This window comes from Thrips palmi, unplaced genomic scaffold (genome assembly GCF_012932325.1).
Source record: "Thrips palmi isolate BJ-2018 unplaced genomic scaffold, TpBJ-2018v1 HiC_scaffold_15, whole genome shotgun sequence".
Lineage (NCBI taxonomy): Eukaryota > Metazoa > Arthropoda > Insecta > Thysanoptera > Thripidae > Thrips > Thrips palmi.
Window position 1 is genome coordinate 8,618,686 of NW_023144624.1, and position 15,886 is coordinate 8,634,571.

Sequence of the window (15,886 nt, forward strand, 5' to 3'; positions counted from 1 at the left end):
CCGCCTCCACCGGTCTTCTGGCCCACTGTGCCCCGCAGCCCCGCCGCCCCGCCGCGCCGTGCAGCACTTGGTAACCTACTTCGGGCGGTGCAGGACGCCCCGGGCCCAAGGCCGCCAAGGCCGCGGCCGGCATTTACATGCGTAACGGCGCGACGCGTCGCCGCCACGGCCCGCCTCGTACAGCTGCGGGGAAATTGAAACAACAACAATAAAGGTGAGAGCAGCAGCAACAGCAAGGAAACGCGGCCCCGCGCGTGCAGGACGTATCGAGCCCGGCCCGTTTGCCGCTCGGCCGGACCGACCCGACCCGGCGGTATTCGAAGCCGGGCGAGTGCGCGTGTAAATTGCGCGCCGGGGGTTCGAATAGTGGCCGCGGAAGATTGAGCGTTCCAATGGCCACCTGGCCGCGCGGGGGCCGCGAGGGTGTGGTGCCTGCGTGCCGCGTGCACGTTGGCGCCCGCCCCGCCCCGCCCCGCCCCGCCACGCACCTCGTGACCCCGTGGCCGGGCTTTATAACGCCCCCCTATCGTAAAAGCGCGCGGGGACTTGTTGCGTGCTGCCTGCCTGCCTGCTGCCTGCTGGTCTTCCCCCGGCGGGAATCGCGCATTCGTGGCCTAGTCGTAAATCCCTATCAATCTACCTATTCGCGCTCCGATATCTATCCATCTATCTCGCGCCGGCGCGCCCATTCTTCCTCACACGCACGCACCAACCTACGCACTCACACTCACATGTGAGCGCGCGCGCACGCACACACACACACACACACCACGCAGCGCGTGCATATACGCGCGGGGCCGCGCCTTTTTATGAATCCGGCAACGAGGGCTGTAAATTTGAGCGGTTTATTTTCCTCCCCCTCTATTTTCGTTTGCCTTTTTTTTGCGTTATCGTTATTACGTCTGTGACGTGTGTTTGTACGTATGTACGTGTGGCTGGAAACAACGAAAACAACAACAAGAAGAATGGCAACGGCAGCAAAAACAAGAGCGGAAACAAGGATTGCCGTGGCGGCGGCGGCGCGGTTGTTGCAGCAACAGTGGCGCGGCCCTGGCGGCCCTCGGCCCTCGGCCCTCGATCACGCGTACGTGACGATAATGCCGGAGCGAAACTCGGCTCCGGGGGCGGAAAGGGGGAAGGGGGGGGGGTGATTATTGGCCTCGGCGCCGCCGTAATGAGCTGTAGCGATATCTCGACGTCTCGCTTCTCGGGGCGCTGTTCTCACCTCGACGCCTGGCGCCCGGCCCGGCCCGGCCAGCCTGGGCCTTATTATTTAAATGCGGGGTGCGCAGTGCGAACTCGTTTGTGTGATTTTCACGCTGTGCGGCCGGGCGCGCCGCGCCACGCCCACCCAGTATGACGAGCATGTCATTACATTACGGGCGGACGGACACCCCAGGGTCTGTTGGGCACCGACGGCTGCCGTCTGTCTATCTGTCTGTCTGTCTGTCTGTCTGTCTGTCTGTCTGTCTGTCAGGCAGGTTCCCACCCCCTGTATTCCAGAGCGAAAGGTGCCGAACTGCCGTTCCATTTGAGTAATGACGATGCCCGGTGACGTCACCCGTTGGCACGAGGGAAAGGAAAGGGTGCCTCTTGATGAGATTATTTCCCCCCCTTGCTGTGGACGGGAAAATAAATAAAAATAGTGTATATCCGGAAAGGCCAATTTGGAGTTGTCGTCGCCGTGCCGGCGCCTCTCGCCGTTCCCTCCGAGTGTCTCTGTCCGCGGAGGGCGTTGAGGTGAGGGTCAGCTGCCGGCGTGTCCCCTTGGAAATAAATGTTGGTCCGAGTTGGCCGCGCCGCTAAGAGGACGCGCCCTCCCCTCCCCTCCCCCCTTCCCCCCCGGCCCTCCTCGGCGTGCTCACTCATGGCTGTCGCAGGCGGCATCTGCAGCTGCGAAAAACAAGACGGATCGGCCGACGGGGACCAGGAGGGAGCCTGGGAAGCAGTGAGGCAGCGAAGCGGCGAGGCGGCGAGGCACTGTAAAGGGAAGGTGCGCCGGCCTGCCCCTGCCTGCCTGCCGGCCTGGGGGTGTGGTGCGGCATGACGTGGCGTCTCTGCCAGAGGCAGGCAGGCAGGCCGAGCGGCCCAGGCCCGCGCTAATATCGCAGTTTCCCGAGTAGCAAACATCCTTCCTGACGAGAAAAAAAAAAGGAGCGCCACCGGTATTCGAACCCGCGACGCACGGCGAGGTGTGGGGCCTCCGCAGGTTCTCGGCGGCGGTCCCTTCCCCTCGCCCTCCTGGAAATGAAGCCATCGTCACCTGAACCGGCCGCGGCGTCGCCCCGCGCCGCCCCGCGCCGCCCCCGCCATCCCCGACTGCAGCGGGGATGCGAGGGACTTTGATGGCGGTCGTCAAGGCCAAAGTGTTGTCGCTAAACGGGCCGGGACTCGACTCGCTCGCTCGCTCGCGGAGTGCGGAGTGCTCGCGGAAGGGCGCGAAAGCCCCCAGTCGCAATCGAATACCAGCACGCTCTCTTAGTTTCCGTTTTTGTTTTGTTTTTGTTGTTCGTTTCTTTTCCCCCCCGGACGTGCCCGATACTGAGCGCGTTGTTGCCCGCGCGGACTAGCACACTGTCCGGCGAGGCAGTGCCCGGCAGTGCCGCCCTGAGCAATGCCCGGTGCTAAAAGTTGATTCCCAGCGTTATGATTTTATCGCCCTTTTTAGCTTTTTAGCCGGCGCGCTAAAGCGCCTGAAGCCCGGCAGGGCAGGCCCGGCAGGTGTCGCCATGATGCTGCGTGCCGGGTAAGTGCCCCGGGTCAATGCATCGCCCACTCCCTGGGGCCGCGGGGGACCGCCGGGGACCGCGCGGGACCAGGTCGTTGAAAGTTTACCTCAAGCAGTAGCCCGTCCTGCCCGGCCCGGCCTCGGTATGAGCGTATAAATAAGGCAGGCGACGTACCGCGGCGACGCCCTTAAAGGCCTGCGGGAGTGTGCGCCGCCCCGGGCCGCCCCGCCCGCCCAGACCGATCGGCCGGCGCGGTGACAGCCCGACGGCGTCGACGCGGCCGCGGGGAGTCGTTGGCACGCCCGTCGAGGCCGAGGCCGCGGTGTGGAGACGGATGGACCGCCATGGCGACCCCGGCGACACGGCCAGGGCGCCAGGGCCGTCGCCGCCAAGCCAGTGGCCTTCCCGATCAGAGACCTGAGGACCGCGGGGGCGGCCGAGGCGGACGCCCGGCCCACTTCGGGCCACTTCGGGCCACTTCGGCACGCTCGGGCGGGGCTTCTCTTTTCACTTCGGGTCGCGTCCCCTTGTTCTTTCAACCCTCCCCGTCCAACGCCGTGTTCTACCTGGTCGCCGGACCGCCTGGCCGCGACGCTCGGGGCCTTCTGCTTCTTTTTGCCGGCGAGGCTCGGACTTGGGGAAGACAGCCCGACGGCCTGTAAGTTGGTTAAGTGCCCCCGCCTCCCCTCCCCCTCCACTGGCTCAGACGAACGACCGACAGTAAACTAGTGCTCGTGGAAGCCATCTATCGGAGTGAGTCGGCAGCCAGATCAAAATGCCTGCGGAAATCGCCCGGTGGGTGGCTAGGGCCTTGGCTAGGGCCTTGGCTAGGGCTGGGGGACCGACCGGACCGATGCGAGGCGGGACGCTCCAGAAGCCTCCAGTTGTAAAGTGTGTCCTGGAGGTGCTTCTCGCCTCGCGTCAAATTATCTGCAAGTATCGGCGGAGCGTGCGTGGCCAAGGGGCGCCAGCGCCCTTCCCTTCCAGTGTGCGTTCCGAAGGGCCTCGCCGTCGCCAGGGCGGTCCGCTTACTACCTTCCGCGCGGACCTCTGTGCCTTGCAGTGGCGCGCAGTGGCGCGCAGAGCGGCGGCAAAGTTTGCAGTGCGGGGTGGCCGCCGCTGGCCGCCGCTGGACCTGGACCTGACCGCAGACGGATTAATTCCACGTAACACCTAGCGGCGCTGGCGGCGCTGGCGGCTGGCGGGCTGACTGTGGCAGACGTCCAGACAACGGCGCTTAGCTCTGTTTTGTTTGACGCGTCGCCGTCGCTGTCTTGCGGCTCGCAACTACCACCGCCCCGTTCCGCCGTTCCGCGTTGTTGGCCTCGCTGCCTCGCCTTGTTCCCCCGCCACGCGAGGGCACTACCCGGCATTGCGTCGCGCGCGTCGCGTCGGGCTTGGCTCGGTGACGGACTTCTGCCAGCTGCGGCGCGTCCGGAAAAGAGGTCCTATTTCGGGCCCCGATCTTCGGCCGCCACCGCCGTCGCCACCGCTGCGGGCGGCGCGGGTGCCTCCAACAGCGCGGCCGTGTTTTGGCTACGCGCGGCGGGGGCGGCCTGGCCTGGCGGTCTCGCTGGCGGTGTGTGTGTGTGTGTGTGTGTGTGTGTGCTCACTCCATCTATACTTTGTTTTCACGCGCCGCATCCGGGGGCAGCGGAGGTCGCTATAACTGTCGCCGACCCCGCCCCCGCGTGTTGGGGAGAAATTGTTCCCAGGCAAAGGAAAAGTGGCCCTTCCTCTCGGCCTCCGAGCCCCGCGGCCCCGCGGTCCCGCCCCCCAGGCCGGCGGCGTGACTCGGTACCCTCGGCAGCCCTGGCGGCAGCCCCACCCAAATTATCCACGCCACCCTCATTTAGCGAGGCCAAGGCCGGCGGAATGTCGGCCGTGTGATTTTTGCCTTCTTTTATTCAACTCTGCGCGCGGCCGTGTCTGTGTGTGAGTGTGTGTGTGTCTGTTCGCGGCCGGACCGCTGGCCCGCTGTTTATTAATTTATATCCTCCTGCCATTTGTTGGGGATTCAGCGGGTGTGGCGGGGCGGGGCCGTATTTGTCACCATCACTCACACGCGGTTCCGCGCCACGGTATGTACGCCGAAACTCGCGCCTCGGCCGTTCTGATAGATGGCTTCCCGGTGATGTGTGACCTGCCGAAGCGACGATGTGCGTGACTGTGTGTGTGTGGGTGTGTCTGTCTGTCTGTGTGTGCGAGAGTGATAGGGGCTGGCGTGCACTCTGGCTGGCGTCACTCAGGGCAAGGTGCGAGGGAATGCACGTGTCACTGTGTCAGGCTGCCTGGAGACTGGAGAGCCGCTGCGACGCGCCGGCGACGCGGCGCGCTGGCTTTTCAATGTACTTCAGTCGGAACGCGTTTTCAAACCGCCAAGTTCATTTTAAAGTTGGATTCGGCGACTGTCCCCGTGTGTGTGTGTGTGTGTGTGTGTGTGTGTGTGTGGGTGCTTGAGGTTTATTGAATCCCTGAGCGCCCTTGGTTACCTGCTTGTGCGCCATCGCGAAGGTGGCTTAGTCTCTGCTTCTCTCTCTCGCACACGCTCACACACACACACACAAACAAACACACACACTCACTCGTCGGGGTAATAATGGATGAAGTGGCCGTGCGGTGCGGGCCGCTGCCACCCGCTGCTGCTTGGTGCAATTGTAGCGCGGGAGGAGGCCATTCGGGTTGGCCGCTGCCCGGCGTGCCGGGTGCACCTTGTAGTACGCGGCGCTGTACGTACTGTACGTGTACCTGGAGCTCGTTCGCGCGCGAGAGTTGGCCGGTTGGCCGGGTTGGCTGGGGAGTTCTGTGCTGCGCGCTGCCCGCTGCGCGTGAACCAGTGGCAAGGGTGCGGTAAGTTTATTTTGGGTCAGTTTTCGCATCGGGACTGTGGTGCCCCCTCCTCCCTCCCCCCATCGGCCACCGAGCGAAGGGCCTGCTGACCGTCAGGGCGTCCCTGGGGCGTCGTCAGTCATAGCGAGGGACGGAGCGGGGCGGACACTGCCCGCGGTGGCGTCGGGTAGGGAGGGTAGGGTTGGGGTACTCGTGCCGCCTGCCGCCCCGACCTTGAGTGTCGTGGGAGCGTCGCGCCGGCCCGTCGGTCGGACGACCCGAACCCTCCCTGGCCTGAGCACAGCCAGCACTAGCGTAGGCAGTGGGCCCGTCAAGGTGATTGTAATTCGGCCAAATAAAGGGACGTGTCCGAACTGGCGAGTGGCTCGCCGCGCGCGGTGGCTCAACTCGCTGTGGGCCGTCGGGCTGTTGCAGTCACCTGTAGCGGGGAGGGGGAGGGGGAGGGTCAGTCACCGCGCTGCCTGGCAGTGCCTGCCTCACCCCTGGTGGCACCGCGCGGCACCTCGCCCCCGGCAGCCTTGGCAGCCCTGGCAGTCCTGGCACTCGGCCAGCCCGAACAGCGCGGCCACTCGCCGGCGAAGGAGGTATTACGCGCTTGGGCGAAACCGATAGCCCGCCCTGTTGCCAGCCGACGGGCCGGCGGGGACCCCTTTCTGCGTGGCTGCTGCCGTGGCCCTAAAGGGCGTGACAAATGCCAGCGGCGCGGCGCGGTGCCCTTCAAGGGCCGCTCCTTCGCACGCGTGTCTCCGACCCGCGCTGCTTTTATCGGTCGCGGGTTCAAATCCCACCTCGCAGTGCCCCTTTCCCCCGCTCGCTGCTTCTCACGGCCAGCCGGTGTTCGTTCGTTCGTTTGTCGCCGGCCGTTCCGTTATCGGGCGAGCGCGGCCAGGCGGCGCGCGGCCCGTCGACGGCGTTCCCACACGCCTCGATGTGCACCGCGATTGGCTACGCCGGGCGGCCCGGGCAGCCGAGAAGGGCTCGCACCTCGTGCAACGCGTGGCGCGGCAAGGCTCGGCAAGGCGCGGCACGCCAGGTGCGGCGTGGTGCCAGGCACGCGAGGTGAAGGGCCCGAACGGCCCGGAGGCCCGCAGCCGAAGGGCTCAGGAGGCGCCGAAAGCGGACTGACCTGTCGGCGCCCCGCCGCGCCCCGCCCCGCCCCGCCCCGCCGCGGCATCGAACTGGCCGGGTTCAACAACTCGTGGCTGCACACTTGGCTCGGCCGGCTTCGACGCCTGATCGACGCGAAGCACGTCATCCGATAGGGCTGCGTGGCTTTCTGCAGCGCTGGCTCGGCGTGTGTGCCACACTGTGCCACACCGTGTGGGACTGCGGAACGGCCGAGGCAAGGCAAGCCAAGGCGCACGCGGTGAAAGGCTGGCACGTGATAATTCCGTCGCCCTGATGGCTAAGGCAGGGGGGGCAGGCTGGGGCACTATAAGGTCATTTGCCACACTTTCAGCGCCCCCTTAGGCAGGCCGGGCGTGGCGTGCCGCGCCTCCCCCTGGCGGGCAGGTGGGCCGGCTGCCGCCGCTGCAGGGGCTGCGGTCGCGCGGGGCGGGGCGGCAGGCAGGCAGGGCGGCAGGGGATACACTTGAGCGAGGGGAATATTAGGCTCATGATCGATTGCCAGGTCACCCCGTTGTCTAGCCTGCCCCGCGCCGCCCGCCCCGCACGGCGTGCTGCCCTTGGCCTGAATGCCCCCGGCGCGGCCCGGCCGACGTGTTCGCCGCGGGGGTCTTCTTCGCCTCGCTGGCGAGCTCATCCCACCTCGATCCGGTTTCCGCGGGCTCGGGGGCTCGTTTGTTTTACAGTGTTAGTTGTACCATGTAACGCGGAAAAAAAATGTTTCAAACTTTTTCATCGGCCCCGTCTAATTTTCAGAGGAATCAGCGCTTCACGGCCTGTTTTTTTTTTTTTTTTTTCAATAGCCCTTTGCTTTGGTCGAGCTTTCCACTGCCGCGGCGGCACCGCGCCGTCTTCCTCCCCGTCCGCGTGACCGCGCCCCCCGTCGCGCCCCGTCGCGCCCCGCGCCCTCATGGAGGCCGTCGAGTCCATTTCCGGGCGCGGAGGAGGCCGGAGGGGGAGGGGCTGTCAAAAGAGCGGCGGCCGTGGAGGAGTCGGCTGCACCGCTAGCGGCCGGTGCGGGGCGGACCGGGGCGGACGCTGACCGCCGTCAAGTGTTTCGGGACGGAGAGGGGCCGAGTCGGAGTGGCCGTCGAAGTCCAAGTGGCCGCGTGGCCGCCCAGCCCACCCCAGAGCCGAGGCGGTGATTTGCCAATGGGCCGATGGGGTGCGCACACTGCACTGTGGCCGCACCGCGCGGTCCAGCCGCCGTCCTCCCGCCGTCATTGTGACCGAGGAAGCCCCTGGCCAGCCCATCGCCCAGCCCCGCCCAGCCTCGAGCAGTGCGTCGATGTTGTGCGGCTGCCCCCGCGGCCCCCGCGGCCCCCGCGGCCCCCCGGCCGTCGTGATGGACGGTGATTGTAGTTGGCGAGTTGGGGGCCGCCGGAGTGCGCTGCGCTTGGACCGTTGGCCGCTTGCGCAGCTTGCGCAGCCGCGTTGCCTAAGTGGGGACACGCGTTAGACTAAGAGCGCGCCGCTCGCGGAACGGGCCGGGCCGGGCCGGGCCCCGCCTGGGACTGCGCCGTTCGTTGGCGATGTCCGCCCGGAAGACGGACCGACGGCCGCGCGAGCGCCGCGACGTATTGCAGCGCGCTTCGCTCGCCGCTTCGCCCCGCCGTCCGTCTGTTTACGGCCCTGCACTGTTTAGTCAGGGGACGGTCGTCTTATTGCCGGCCGGGGCGGCCCGGGCAATCCAAGTGGGCCGATTCATGACGGGTACCTCGCGACCTCGCGCGCACTGCCGCGGCCCCGGGGACTGGCGCTTTCTGGCGCGGGGGTTCGGGTAGTTTGCTCACGCACACACGCGCACACGTGAGCGTGCCGCCGGCGTGCCGGTCCCGCGGCTCTCATATCCGATATATTGCCATGTCGTGTCGTCTCCGAGGAAGGCTGCGGCGCGTCGCGTCGCCGCCGTCGGAGCGCGGAGCGGCCGCGGCCCCGAAGCCCGAAGCCGAAGCGAGCAAGCGGGCGAAACGGGCGAGGCGATGGCCGATGGCCGTCTGCCGGACGGACGGCCGGACGGACGCAGCCCCGCCGCCCGGACTTTATTGGCCGGCATGACTGTTATCATAAATCGGGGCCGTGTTTATCCGTCAGGGTCCTTCGCTCTCCTTCGGACCCTTCGGCCCCTCGGGTCCCTGGGGCCCCGGTCGCCGTATTAGGGCACTGTCGGACAAGTCGGGGGGCGGGCCGGGGGCGGGCCGCGGGGGCGGGCCGGGGGCGGCAGTCACTTGGCCGTCACTGCTGCGGTATTGCCCGGCGTGTTCCGCGTGTTTCGCGCTGCTCGACGCAATCCCCGCCCTGTTTGCCAACTCCTTCCCCCCTGGCGCCCATTTCCGGTCGGATGCAGACGAGATGGCACTTCTTGGACCGGGCCGGCAGGAGCAGGTATGAATAATGGAGGGGAATGAAAAAAGGAGGGGGCGAAGGTACGTTCCCCTCCAGAAATTAGTTTGGCAGACTTATTTGACAGGTGTGTTTGCACAAGGAATAAATGAGTATCATTTGTTTGTGGACCGAGGGCGGCGCGGGGCGGGGGCCGCGGGGGCCGCGGGCCGCGCGCGCCAAGGCACCCTTTTAAATTAAGGCCTTGCGCGCGGGCCGGCCGCCCGAAGAAGGATATGACGGCGTCGGGCCGTTAGACAAACATGTAAATTTGGTAATTATGCGCCAGGCCGCGATACGCGGTGCGCCCCTCGGGGCTGCCGCCCCCACCCCCACCCCCGCCCCCCGGTGCCGCCCCGCGTGTTGCCGCTGGAGCGGCGAGGGGAAATTGTTAAGAAGCTCAGCGAGGGCGAGGGTCGGCGGCTGGGTACCGGAGTGCCGGAGCACCGGTACTGGCGGGGGTAGCAATTGTGGCAAGGGCGGAGGCAAGGCGAGGCAAGGCGCTGCCGGTTAGCGGGGTCCGCGCGTCTGCCGGTCTGTCTGTCTGTCTGTCTGTCTGTCTGCCTGTGCCTGCGTGCCTGCCCCGCTGTTGCCTGCCTGCCGGCCGAGGGAATGTCCTCAGCGCTGGGCCGTGTGTCTGCCTGCCTGCCTGCCGTGATGCCTCCCGTCTCTGCGCGTGGTCTGCCTGTGCAGGGCGGGGCGGCCGCTGCCGGCGCTGCCGCTGCTGCCTGCCGTCTGCCGTCTGCCGCTGCCTGCCGTCATGCCGCCTCTGCTGCCTGCCTGCCTGCCTGGCCGTCGGATTGCCTCCCCCGTCTCAGGTGCAGCGATGTGTCACTCCCAGGCCGGGGGACGGGGAGGGGGAGAAAGGGGCGGGGTACCTTTCACGCTGCCCGGCCGTCTGTCTCGGCGCAAATTACTTCTCACCTCGGTGTCAACCCCGCATCCCTCACATTGCACCCCCGAGCCTCCGAGCGTCGGCCGGGCCGGTGCGGGGAGGTAGGGACCAGGTGGCGGACCAGGAAGTACTTGAGGCTGTCGCGGCGCGGGGGCGCGGCGCGTCCGTGCACGGTGGCGTCGTGGTGCGGGTTGCCTACACTGCTGCCTCCGCGCCGCTGGCCGCTCAAAGGCCAATGCGCCAAGCCAGGCCCGCTTACCTCCTCGCTCTTGCACTCCTCGTCGGCCAGGATGAATCCTGCACGCCGCGGCCCGTGGCTGGCTGGCTGCTTGGCTGGCTGGCTGTTGGCAACCTAATTAAAACTGCGGCTGGAACGGGCCTCGGCGGGGGCGAGGCGGGGGGGGGGGGGGGGCACCGGGGGGCACTCCGTACTCCGTGTGGCTTACGCCGCGCCGAGCAGGGCCCCGCGCCGCGCCGCCCTGCGCCGCCCCGCCCCGACCACGCCGAAAGCCCGAAAGCAGAGAGCACCGGTGGCCTGAGGGAGGGCCGGGCCGGGCCGGGCCGGTGCTGCGGGTTGTCTGGGATGAGGGAAGACCGGGAAGGCCTGCTGCAGCCCAAAGCCAGCCAGCCCAGCCAGCACCGTACTACATTATCAGTTGAGCTGTGCGGAAGCAAATAGATGGCGCAGCCTTACATGGCCCCGGCCTCGGCCCCGGCCCGGCCGCCCCACGCCTCGCCGCTCCTCAATGCCCCGCCCCGCTCACCCCGCCCCACCCCACCCCGCCCCCCCCACCCCGCCCCACCCTACCCCACCCCATCGCCCTGTTTTAACGATGGTCCAGCGGCCGGGCTGCCGTAGTTCGCTGGATTCACAAGTAAGTGGTGAGCCGAAAAAAAAGGGGAGGCAATGTGGAAGAGGACTGTGGGAGGGGCGGAGCGGAGCGGGGCGTTCTCGTCCAACTTGAACTCGTTTTTTGTTTTGCTTTGTTTTGTTTTTCATTCGCGCCTTTGCTGTGGTGGCGATGAACTCGTCGTGGCTGTTCTGGTCGGTCGGGCCCGCCCGGCCGCTCCGCTCACGTGCGCCTCGTCGTCCTCGTCGTCCTCGACGTCCTCGACGTCCTTGTCGGCGTGGCGGCAAGATGAAGAGGCCCTTCTTTGCGACCGCGCGGCGCCAGTATTTGAATGAATGCATATTTAGCTGGATAATTTGCTTACAGCGGCACCTTCGCGCGGCCCGGCCCGGCCCGGCGTTCGTTCGGCCGGCCAGGCACCACGGCCGGCCCGCGCCCCATTTGCATCCGTCCAGATTCCGCACATCTGGCCCGGAATTATTATTTACCCCGTGAATTACCCGGCGCTTTACCCGCCTTGCCCGCCCGCTCGTTTTTGCAGCGCGCCAGCGCGCGCGGCCGGCTTAAAAAATTTGGCGCTGGCGCGCTGCTAGTGAAAGGGAGGAGGAGGAGGAGGAGGAGGGGAAAAAAGATCAACTTAATCTCCCCTGCCGTCCTGCCACCCCCACCCCCGCGCCTTTCTTCTTGCTCACTTCGGTAAACTTGTCGCTTTCAACTTGTCACCTGCGCGGGCTAATCCCCAACTCCTTCGATTGTCGCCTCGCGTCCACCCCCCTCCCTCTGCCAACTTTGTGCGATGGCTGTACATTTGCATTCAGATTGAGATTCCCCCGGAATTCGCCACTTTTGTGGCCGGCCAGTCAGGCGGCCAGTCACAGTCAGACGGCCTCGGATTCGGATTGGGATTCCCCTGATGTCTGCCGCCGCACTATTCGCGAGGGCACCGCCACCGCGGGCCCTTGTTTGCTTCTTCCTTTTTGCTTTTCGTTGTTTTTTTGCTTCGCGCCCCCGCCTCCCTCGCCTCCTAATCTCGAGGACTCGGCTGCACTTTTCATTTCTTGCCTGGTTTGCTTTGTTTTGCTTTGGTGTCTTCACAGTGGAGCGAGAGCGCGAGGGTGCTCGTTGTGCGAGCCGCATTCGCATCGCCGCGGACTGTGTGGGCGGACTGGGTGGCCTTGTTCATTTGAGGGATGGCCTGTTCCCGTTCGGAGGGCCGGAAGGCCGGAAGGAAGAGGGTGGTGGCGCGGCCTGGCGCGGCCTCGGTACCTGAGGAGCGCTGAGGAGCCTATACGGTCCAATCCAGTTTATGTCCCCCTCCCCCCCCTTCCCCTTCAACATAAAGCCGCGGCAAGTGGTCCGCGCCGCGCCACGCCGCGCCATAACTGTCGCAATCAAACTGCCGCTAATGCCGCTACACACACCGCCCTCCTTCATGGTCTGGGCCGAGGCCTCGGCCGCCGGCGCTGGCCCTCCCCGCGGCCACCACACTGCCTTCGTCGCGCTGTCTCTCTCGCACAGTGGGCCAGAAGACCGGCGCAGGCGGCCAAAACTCTGGACTTGTTTTGAGCCCGAAAGTCGCTAAACAGAGCTCAAACCAGAAGTGTGACCCTACCAACGGATTCCTCGTTCGGAGAGCAATTCATTGGTGGGGTCACACGTTCGATTCGAGTCCCATTTAGCGACTCTGGAGCGCAAAACGCGTCCGGGATTTTGACCGCCTCCACTGGCCTTCTGGCCCACTGTGCGGGGGTGCGACTGCGGCGCGGCGCTGTTCGGAACGAACCTCGCTGTATCGCCGCGCTAACGAGACGCTAGTCGACTCCCTCTGCGTCCCCGCTGCCGCGGCCCGATTCCGAAGGACGGTCTGTCTCGCTCACACTGGTGGGGCCCTCCCCAGGGGTGCGAGAGAGACTGGCCGGCCGTGGAGGCCCTGCTGGAGGCTTTCCCTCCCGTCGGAAATGGCGCCGGCGGACCGTTAAATATGGCTTGCGAGAATTCCTGGCGGGGCCGGGGCGAAGGCGAAGGAATGGAGGAAGGTGACGCCCTGCCCGGGAACTTTGGCCGAGTTGGCGTAAGGCGTAATCCCCGTGTACCGCCGCGCGAGTCGGCAGTCGGCCGTCGGAGCAGCGCGGAGCAGCGCCGCGGGTCGGACCTGTGGAATCCACCGTGAATATCGAGCAGGGCGCATGGCGGCCCCGCCCCGCCGCTTGCGGTGCGTCGGGCTCCACCTGGAACCTCGGACCCGCGGCCGCCCGCGACTGCCCGCGGCAGCGGAGCAGGGGAGCCAAAGTTGGTAATAAAGGGTTGGCCTGCGCGAGACTTTTGTAGTCCGGCAAGGAAGGGGGAGAAATCGGCAGCGTTTCTTGAAGTATTGGATTGGCGGTCCTGGCCTGGCGCGCTCGGCCCGGCCGGGCCGCGGTGGCTGCGGTGCCCTGGTGGGGCCCAGGTGGGGCGCGGCGTATTGTTGGCGTTTGATTGGAATACGTGCGCCGCGGTCGGCCGCCGCGCCAACCCCCGGGCGCTCTGTCTCTCTCGCACTCCGCGGTGCGCCCCATGAGAGCGAGAGAGACGGAGCACTTGAGCCGGCGGAAGGAGACCGACAGACGCCACCCCTCTCATTTGAAAGTGATTGTTTCCTAATTCGCATGCAAACCGCCCCAAAACTTCCAGAGACATTGCTTTGCTCGCCGCGCGGCGCGGCACGCCCTGCTGCCTCGCCCTGCCCCCCTGGCGATGAGGCGCCGAAAGAAACGGGCTCTCCGCCTGACGCGGTGGCCAGGATCCGAGGATGGCACTGAATGGTGGATTATTCAACAAGTCGAGCCACTGCCACCGCGTGCCACTGCGAACGCCTGAACCCATCCCGTCAAGCCGCTCGAACGGTTCGCTCTCCGCTCGGCAACGGCAATGCGGAGAGGCGAACTGCCGCCAGCCGGACAGCCTGGGGACGGTCAGGGAGGCGGGGGCGGGGCCGGGGGCAGGGCTGGGGGCAGGGCTGGGGGCAGGGGGACGCACGTGCTCGCTGCACGCACGGCCGCGCAGGGGCGGCTCCAACGCGATGTCGGCCTACTCGGCCTGCTCGGCGTGCTCGGCCTGCCGCACGTTTGCCCGCTGGACCGTGGGTCGCCTCGCCGCCGTGCCCCGCCGCGTCGCTTGTCGCATGTCGCATGTCGCATCCGGGCAGACCGCTCATGCGGCCCCAATCGGTGCAAGCACACTGCGGCGCCGGGGCTGAGGCTGCCCAGGCTGGCCGGCTACAAGACCCCCGAGAGGACGGCGACGGCGCGCCGCCACGCGTGGAGTGGACACAGTGGAAAGTTGGCGGGGCCACGCCTACTTTGTTGCCGGCCAGCCAATCCCAGTGCGGTGCGCGGCAAGGCGCGGCAAGGCACGGCACGGCCCCAGGCCCCACTCACCTGCGAGCACCGCTATTGTGATGTCATTGAGGGACAGTCCCTCCTTTGGGCGCCCCGCCCCCCCCCCGCCCCCGCACCGCCCCGCCGTCCAATTCTATTATGTTACAGAACTTTTTCACTGGTCGAAGCGGAAAAGCAACCTGAGCTGCTGCAGAGCGGCCGGGGCCCGACTGGGCCCGACCCGACCGGCTCGGCTCGGATTGAAATAGTAGCGGCCTTTACGGGACGGGGCCCTGCCGGCCCTGCCGGCCCCGCTGGGGCGCCCCGGTGTCCCTCGCGGTCCTCCTGCGTGCCCGGGGACTCGAAGCTCCAAGCACGGCACGCTCCCGATAAGAATTAATCTGCTGCGAAAACTTTGTCCTGCCCCTTTTATTTGGGGGCGAAAAAAAAGAAGAAGAAAGGAAGGGAAGGGGGAAATAAAATCAATCCGGATAACGAACGACACGCCGGTGAATGACCCTGCTCCGCGCTCTCGCACGCACGCGCACGCCTCCGCGCACACCATCCCCGTTGTTGTGTTAATCACTCCGAGTCCGTGAGTGCTCTCTTTCTTTCCTTGTCTTGATGTGGCGTTTTGTTGTGTTTGTTGCAGGCGGCGTCCACGCCCACCACGGCCACCGGGGCACCTCGTCCAAGCTGCGCCACTCGCGCCACCTGCTGGGCAAGCCCAACACCAGCCCCAGCCACGCCACCGCGGAGCTGTACTCGGACCAGGACCTGGGCTACGGCGGCACGGCCGAGGGAAAGGTACGCGGAGCACTGCGCTGCACCCGGCAATGCCGGGCGGAAGGGAAAAGGCTGCCATTTGTCATCATCAGGGGGAGCTATGCAAAATGGGAGTGCTTCTAATTGTTTGTGTTGGGGAGTCGAAACAAGTCTGGCGCGGGCTGTAATTGCGGTTTCATTGCGTCTTCTTTCTTATACAGTCGCTCCTTCTTTCATTGTTTGGCTCGCTTAGATTTTTTTTCCCTTTCTTTCTTTTTTTTTGTTTTCTGTTTTGTCCCCCTCTTTGTGAAATCCCGCCGCCGCCCCGCCGCCCTCTCGGTTTCTTGTTATGAGGCAATGGATTACAGCGTCGCGAAGAATGAAAGTCGCGAAAAATAGGAATTGAGACGAGGGGCTCGCGATAATGAGACGGAATAGCGCGGGAAGCGCGAGGCGTCGCGAGGCGTCGTGTGTCCCACACTGGAAGTCCGCGTTTCAGAGAGGCGCGGACGCGATGGACGCACGAGGGGCGCGAGCGTGAGACAGAACGCTGCTCCACGCCCCGCGCAAGGGCGGATCCAGATCCAGAGGCCCGAGTGCTGGAGGGAGGGGGGGGGAGAGTTACATGGGTTACAGGTTACAGGAAACCTCTTCGTTTCCCCCCTCCCCCCGCCCCACACTCTTTTCTCTGCGCCCCGTGCCGTCGTCGTCGGTCGGCGCGAGCGCCTGCCGAGTAGGCCGTCCCGTTGAACAAGTCGCCGCGCCGGGTTGCCTACCCGGCCGTTGTAAGGCGCCCCGGTGGCACGCAACGTGTCTCTCTTCCGCGCATGTGTGTGTCTGTGAGTGTGTGTGTGTGTGTCTCTCTCTCTCTCTCTCTCTGTGTGGTGTGTGTGTGTGTGTGTGTGTGTGTGTGTGTGTGACTAGGCCAATGGG

At 66.0% G+C, this 15,886-nt stretch overlaps 1 protein-coding gene across 1 annotated transcript in view; it reads left to right on the forward strand.

Moving 5' to 3' along the window:
• Nucleotides 1–15,886, forward strand: part of LOC117641574 (DE-cadherin) — a 127,349-nt gene that overhangs the window by 96,609 nt on the left and 14,854 nt on the right. Inside the window, exon 2 of the mRNA XM_034379031.1 lies at nt 14,841–14,995. Coding sequence (XP_034234922.1) covers nt 14,841–14,995 — 155 coding nt within the window. The remainder of the gene's footprint in view (nt 1–14,840; nt 14,996–15,886) is intronic.